The following is a 7,640-nucleotide window of genomic DNA, read 5'->3' as shown; positions in this document are numbered from 1 at the left end:
ACAGTAAGGGATGCTGAGGATAGAACCCAGGTCAACCATGAGCAAAGCAAATGCCCTTCCCACTGTCCTCTAGCTCTGGTCCTTTCTTACCCTCCTAATGCTTTTCTGAAGCTAGGGACTGGACTGAAAGACCTCAAGGAGGGGAGGGGAAAGGTCAAGGACAAATGGAGAACCCGAAAAATAGTCCAGTGGGCAAGACATTTGCCTCCATGCACTGACCCAGATTCAATCCCCAGTACCCCTGACAGTCCCAAGTCTGCCAAGAGTGAGCCCTGAGTGCAGAGCTAGGATAATCCCTGAGCACCATCAGTTGTAGCCCAGAAGCCCCTAAAGAAAAAAAAAGTGGGCATGGGAGGTGAAGGGGAGACATGCGATGTAGTTTGTAGTCTTTGGGGGATGACTCTGGCCCCCTCTCTTGGGGGACCAGAAAGAAAGGCTCTGTTGAACTGGGGATCTGGCTGCAGTCAAGCTCCTGGCCCAGGGGACCTACTGACCAGCACAAAAGGTGCCTCACGCATGGAGGTGGAGGTTTCATTTATTCAAGACAGTTTCGATGCTCCACTGAAACTGGGTCTCAAATGGCAGCTCTGCCCCAGGCTCAGATCTAAAGGGCCTTGGTTTCTATAACGATGGTCTCCCTTGTCTCAGATGTCACGAAGCTGGAGATTTCCACGTCGTCCTCGGCAGACTGCTCCACTGTCGTCTCCAAGCGCTGTTCCACAGTCTTGGTCACTAAGTCCATGCTTCGATCAGAGGAAAGCAGTGTTCTGAAGTTCTTGAAAAAAGAGCTCTTCTTGCTGAGTTTCTTGCTCAGCGTCCCTGAGCTGGTGGTGGTGGATCGACTGTTACTGGCCTTCTGCGAGGACACAGACTTCTTGGCTGAGCTTCTCCGGCTGCTTTTCTTCGAGCTCCCCCGGCCCTTCTGGCTGTGGCCCTTCCCTTTCTTCTTGCCTTCTTTCCGGCTGCCCCCACCCGAGACTGAGCGCTGGGAGGATTTGTGCGAAGATTTGCGGAAGGAGGAAGATTGGTGCTTGGGCTTGTCAGAGCTGCGTTGTGAGTGGCCTTCTTGGGACCTGTGCCCCCGGGACCTGCTCTTTCTGGAGGAACTCTTGTCCTTCTCCTTTTCCTTTTTCTCCTTGCGTTCCTTGGAGCTGTGCTTGTGGGACCTCTTACTCCCCTCCCGATTGCTCATGGACACCAGGGGGCCCGCAGCTGGGCCAGTTTCCTTCTCGGGGACTTGGTCTGTTTTGGCTCCCACCTTTGCCTTGTTTCTTGAGCTCCTGCCCTGAGTGAACTTGCTGGTTCTGCCTGCCACTGCCATAGTGGTATTCTCGGTGGACAGGGCGATGGCCCCAGAGACGGGAAAAGTGCTGCTCAGCTCCTCGGAGGCTGGGGAGGACATGCCAGTCATGGCTGTGGTATTCTGGTTGGCCTTGCCACCGGTGGTCATGGCCATAGCTCCCGTGTTGGCGCCCATTGCCAAAGCCAGGCTCCCAGCTAAAGTGGTCTCTGAGGTGGGGGTAGGGGTGGGGGTGGGCGCGGTGGGCAGGTTGCCCTCGCCCCCTGCATAAGCTGAAGAGGTGATGCCGCGGATGTCCTGGGCTTTGTTATATCTGAGTGCATACCTGTCCCCTTCGTCTTGCAGCTCCGAGACCTGGAAAAGAGGAGACACAGGGGGCATGGTGGGGGCAAGGCTAAGGGGACAGATGGACTGATCATTGCCCCTTCCCTATCCTGACTGACCCCTGAAACATTTGGGATCAGAACTTTGGAGAGGGTCCAGGTCTGCTCTGCACCCTATCCAACAGGCCCTGAGGGCTCTTTGTTTTCTTTTGGTGTTTGGGACACACCCATCAGTGTCCATGGCTTGCTCCTGGTTCTGGACTTAGGACTCACTCATACCGGACTCAGAAGACAATATGGAATATCAGGGATGGAACCTGGGTTGACTACATGCAGGTGCCCTACAAGTTTTCCTATCTCTGACCTGACCCTCTATTTTACATACACGGCCTGATGCCAGAAAAGCAGCAAGAAACTTCTTGTACAATCATGTTTGCATTTTATACAAGTGTGCTTACTAGATCTGTGTGTGCGTGTCTATGCATATCTAGCAGTGCTCAGGGGCTATGCTGAGCAGTGCTTTAGAGGCTCAGGAGTGACCCCTGAGACCATAAGGGGGCACTGCCATCTTTTCAGCCCAGACCTCTCCTAGGCTGGATTCTGAGAAGTGGGTAGTGAAGGCAGGTGGGTAGTAACTGGTGACACAGCAGGAGAAACTTCAAATTGCATGCATTCCAATGGAAGCCAAAGGAAAGAAGACTTTCTCACACCCATAGCCATAGTCCCCATGGAGAAGACAACACTGGTGACAGTGGTCAGGTGATGGAGACCGGGAGACCAAACAGAGGGTCTAGATCCGCCATCCATCATGTATACATCAGCCTCTATTTTGTTTTTGTTTGTTTGCTTTTGTTCATGGTTCACCCCAAGTGGAGCTCTACTCCTGGCTCTGCACTCAGGAATCACGTCTGGCAGGCTCAGAGGTCCATATGTTTCTCCAGGGATTGAATCTGGCTTGAACACATATAAGACAAGCACCCTGCCTGCTGTATTATCTCTCCAATCCCTCTGCATCAATGTCCCCCTTCTTGCCTTTCTGTGAACCCCCATCTATACTTGGTCCCCTATTTTCATACAGTTCCCTCAATATAAATGCAATTTTTATCTGTAGACACCCCTGGGTTATATTGGGGGCCCCAGGGAGGGTCCAAAGATATAGGGCATGACTTCTGACTAAGAAATTCTGAACTTGAGAGCCAAATGCAGGGACAAACTGATCTAACAGTGAGTAGGCCACTTGCCTTGCACACTGTCAACCCAGATCCCATACCCAGTATCCCTTATGGTACCTGAGCACTGCCAGGAGTAATTCCTGTGTGCAGAGTCAGGAGTAGCCCTTTAGCATTACTGGATGTGACCAAAAACAATCTATTAAAAATAATCAAGAGCCAAATAAGTTCCAGGGCAGTGGAGAGTGGAAGTACAGAGAAGGCACTTGCCTTCAATGCAGTCAACCTGGGGTTGGTTCCCAGAACTCCAGAGAGTTCCCCAAGGCCTACCAGGAGTGATCCCTGCGTGCAGAGCCAGAAGAATCCCTGATCACCACTGGTAGCCACTAGTCCCCCCCCCCTCCAAATAATAGTAAGAGAACTAAATGCAGGGACCCTTGTGTGAGCAGCACTGGAAATTCCCCCCACTGTGTGCCATGGGGCGACCCGCTGAGTCTGAGTCATATTACAGGGCACATGGCCCCCTGTGATCCCCCGAGCAACTCACCATGGTCTTGTCCGAGGTGGTCACGTCGCCAGGTTGGAGAGTAGGAGTGCTGCTGCAGCTTTCCATCGAGGGTCTGAGCAGGTAGACAAGCTTCTCCCAATAGCTGAAGAGGTCCTCACGCGCATCAGAAGCCGGGCAGAGCTGCAGATAGAATGTGCGGCCTGTGGCCAGTTTGAGACGCAACTGCTGCTTCTGGCGGTCATGGACTGTGATCTTGACAAACTTCAGGGGCAGGAGGCGGGTGAGTTCCAGGACCTTGGTGGGTTTGCCGCCTCTCCCCTTGGTGGGCCGGGTTTGGACTTGGCCTTGGTGCTCATTGCTTGCCTTGGTAGGCCGGGCCAGCAGCATGACATCAGGGAGCGGCAGGACTGGGCTGGTGGAGGCGATGCCCACGGTCACCATACGCACTCGGTTGTGCACGTCCATCACTTCCCCCTTCTTGGTGATCTGGATGAAATCGCTCTCAAATATTGGTGCATACTTAAAGATGTCATACTCCCCGCCCTTGTAGAGTTGCCGCTGGAGATCCCCCATTGATGTGTTGAAAACACTCGTGGCCCGGTAGCTTTGGGCCGTGTAATATGGTAACAGAGATTCACTGCTGCTCATGGTTCAGCTCCACCGGCCACCGATCCAATCCTGAGAGAAGGGAGCCGAGGAAGTTGCCCAACCCCTGTGAGGCTCTGTCTTAGACTCCCAGACTTCCCCTTTGTCCTGCATGGCCCTTTGTGACCTGTCATCAGTGCCATCCCTCCGCCCAGTGCCCCACACCCCAAACCAACCACCAGCCTCCAGAAGCCCGAGGATTTGTCTGTAAAGGTCAGAGCAACTCCTTTCCCAATCTCATGGCAAAGCGATTGGGGATGGAAGAGATTCCAAAGGGAGCTTCAAGTGATGTGTGTACACTGGTCAAGAAGATAACACAGATGGAAAACAAGTCGAATTTTGCCTGTTCTGCCTGGGTTTGATCCCCAGCATCCCTTAGGTTCCACTGAGCCTACCAGAAAAAATTTCTGAGTGCAGAGCCAAGAGTAACTCTGAGCACTGCCATATGTGACACCCCCCCCCCAAAAAAAAAGCCAGAGGAAGATAATCCTTATGCCAAAGAAGCATATTTAGGGAAGCATATTTCCGCTCATCTTCAGTGTCCAGGCAATCTTCACTATGGTCTTAGAATCCCTAATAGATTATTTCTAGAACCTGTTCCCTTCATCTAAGGCTGACATTTGTCTGAGCACCAGTTTGTAGACAATTAATCAACACTGTGGCCCAAAAGTTAATTCTCAACTGCTTTTATGCCTGTAGACATGCAAGAGTATAAAACAGCTGATGGGGCTGGAGCAGTGGTGCAGGCTGTAAGGTGTCTGCCTTGCCCTTGCTAGCCTAGGACGGACTGCAGTTAGATCCCCGTGTCCCATATGGCCCCTCAAGCCAGGAACGATTTGTGAGCACATAGCCAGGAGTAACCCCTGAGCATCACAGAGTATGACCAAAAAAAAAAAAAAAAAAAAGAAACAACAGCTGAAAACTACTGCTCCAGAATGTTCCTTTTCATGTGCTGGGATACAATAAATATTCATGTCTTATTATATAAGGCTTGCACGATTTATAGTTATGCCAAAAGAGAAAAAAAACATGTAATTCTTTTGAGAATATGCAACTACATATTTATTTATTTTGAGGGAACTATAAGTGGCAGTTCTCTGGGCTTATTTCTGATCATGCTTGGAGGACAAACGTGTTTCTGGGTCTCAAAATCTGAGTCACTCCTGTGCAAAGTACACCTTGCCTACTGTATTATTTCTTTAGCCTTTAACTTTTTTTTTGTTTTGTTTTGTTTTGTTTTCGGGCCATACCCATTTGATGCTCAGGGGTTACTCCTGGCTAAGCGCTCAGAAATTGCCCCTGGCTTGGGAGGGGGGGAAACATATGGGACGCTGGGGGATCGAACTGAGGTCCTTCTTTGTCTAGCGCTTGCAAGGCAGACACCTTACCACTAACGTCACCTTGCCGGCCCCAGCCTTTAACTTTTTTGTTTTATTTTGGAGCCTTGCCATTGGTTAGGGGTGCTCAGGGGTTACTGCTGGCAGTGCTGGGGGACTATATAGGGTACCATATAAGATACTGGGTCAGCCAAATGCAAGGGAAAATGTCTTACTATATTAATTTTCTGCCCTGTCCTTAAATATTTTTAAGGGAACTAGATATCTGAGTAAAATTCAGTCTAGTAAAGATGTTTCTCCCTTGTAAGTTCATCACTATCCCAATAAAAATCCTAGTACATTACTGTAATATATTGATTATAATATACAATTATATACAATTAATATATAATATTGCCATATAATGTAATACATATGGCAATATATATACATATATATTTGGAGGTAGGGTATGACTTAGTGATAGAACACATATATGCAGCACCCTTAATTTGATCCTAGGTACCTCTGGAGTCCCTCTCCCAAGCATTGCTGGGTATATCCTTGCTGCCCGAGAGCAGTGCTTGTCCTTAGTACCACATCAATGACCCAAGCATTGCCAGGCTGTATCCTATAAAAATGTATTCGACGGTTACCCTCAAAGGTCTAATGGGAGAGACGAAAGTTGAACTAATAGGATATGTTATCAACCATGATGAGAAATGAACCTTTAATAGGAGCTAGGAAGTGCTGAAATCGCTGCATGTGTCCACTCATTGTTACAGTCCAAAGACTGATAAATGTATGACAGAAAATAAACTGCAGTGCTAATCCACGTGGAAGTCTTTAGGGTGAACACTTATGGTAACGGTGAATTTATTTGATTGCATGCAGCAGTTAAACAGGATTGTATATAGCCATAAAATAGCTATGTTGTACTAAATAAAGTTTTTTTCCAGAGCTGTATTCTAATTCACTATTGTTACATCAAAAATAAAACATGACATTTAAGAAAAGAATACTACAAAGAAGTCATGAAACGATACAGTAAAATGTTATACATTGCTGACACTCAGTTAGAATTATGGTGTTTCAGTATTTGTCTCTCTCACACATCATTGGAAGGAAAAAGGGACCAGGACATTAATTTACCATATATTGATGAGAGTACAAATTCAGAATGTTAGGTCTATTTTAACAGACTTCCCTCCAATTGAAAAAGAAAACAGTGATAACTAGCTTGATTTTGTCTTTTTGTTTGTTTGTTTTTTGGGTCACATCGGGCGGCACTCAGGGATTACGCTGGCTCTGTACTCAGAAATTGCTCCTGGCAGATACGGGGAACCTTATGGAATGCTAGAATTCGAGCCACTGTTCATTCTGGTTCAGCTGTGCACAAAGTATATACCACTCTGCTATCTCTTTGGTGCAGACTGTCTTTTTATCTTTGTTTATTAAACACAGATATTTTGTTGTGATAATCTGGGCCGGTAAATAACAACTGCCCCAATGCTGTAATGTCATTCCTGGTTAAGTACCATCATTCATTACTAAATATAAAAGTTGAAAATTTTAAGAATAGAAGGAAATGTCGTTTGTAGTCCTTTGCTCGATAAATTGACTTGAGGGCTTGGGTGGCTTACATAACTAAGAGAATTAATGAGCTGTTGGTGTGTCTCTAATAATTGCCCCTGAAATGTCAGTCAAAACCAGCCAATTTGGGGGACAGTGCTAAGAACTTAAGAGACTTTAAGAGTGGCATTGTAAAGCTCAATTTGATTCTTAGTGAAATTAAGAAATCAACTGCCAGGTGTAAGCCCTTGAACACTTCTGGCTGTGGTCCCAAGACAAAACAAAAGGAAAAAATCCCTAGTGTCATCTATTAAATTATTCCCAGCAAAATCGCTACTGTTTTAAATGTCACATAATACTTTTGTTGGTTTGTTTTTTTCTTTTTTTTTTTGGCCACACCACATGATGTTCAGTGGTTACTCCTGGCAATCTGCTCAGAAATCACTCGGCATGGGGGGCCATACGAGACACCAGGGATCAAACCTCGGTTTCTTCGAGGCTAGCACTGGCAAGGCAGATGCCCTACTGTTCCGAACCACTGCTCCAGCCACACACAATATTTTTTGTTTGTTTGTTTTGGTTTTTGAGTCACACCAGGCAGCACTCAGGGGTTACTCTTGGCTCTAAGCTCAGAAATCGCTCCTGGCAGGCTCGGGGGACCATACGGGATGCCAGGATTTGAACCACCGTCCTTCTGGAAGCAAGGCAAATGCCTTACCTCCATGCTATCTCTCCGACCCCACACATAATACCTTTGAACTCATTGTAGATTGCAGAATTGTGTGCAAGCAAGTACAAAAGGCTCAG

The 7,640-nt window shown here is 47.6% G+C and overlaps 1 protein-coding gene across 1 annotated transcript; it reads right to left on the bottom strand.

Moving 5' to 3' along the window:
- Positions 1-604: 604 nt before the first annotated feature.
- LOC126000717 (Golgi associated RAB2 interactor protein 3-like) lies at positions 605-3,948 on the bottom strand. Its single transcript, XM_049767858.1, has 2 exons — positions 3,340-3,948; positions 605-1,654 (listed from the first exon to the last, which is right to left on the bottom strand). The coding sequence occupies exons 1-2, from the start codon at positions 3,946-3,948 to the stop codon at positions 605-607; spliced, it is 1,659 nt and encodes a 552-aa protein (XP_049623815.1).
- Positions 3,949-7,640: the final 3,692 nt, after the last annotated feature.

This window comes from Suncus etruscus, unplaced genomic scaffold (assembly GCF_024139225.1).
Source record: "Suncus etruscus isolate mSunEtr1 unplaced genomic scaffold, mSunEtr1.pri.cur scaffold_85_ctg1, whole genome shotgun sequence".
Lineage (NCBI taxonomy): Eukaryota > Metazoa > Chordata > Mammalia > Eulipotyphla > Soricidae > Suncus > Suncus etruscus.
This window is presented reverse-complemented; position numbering and strand designations above follow the sequence as displayed.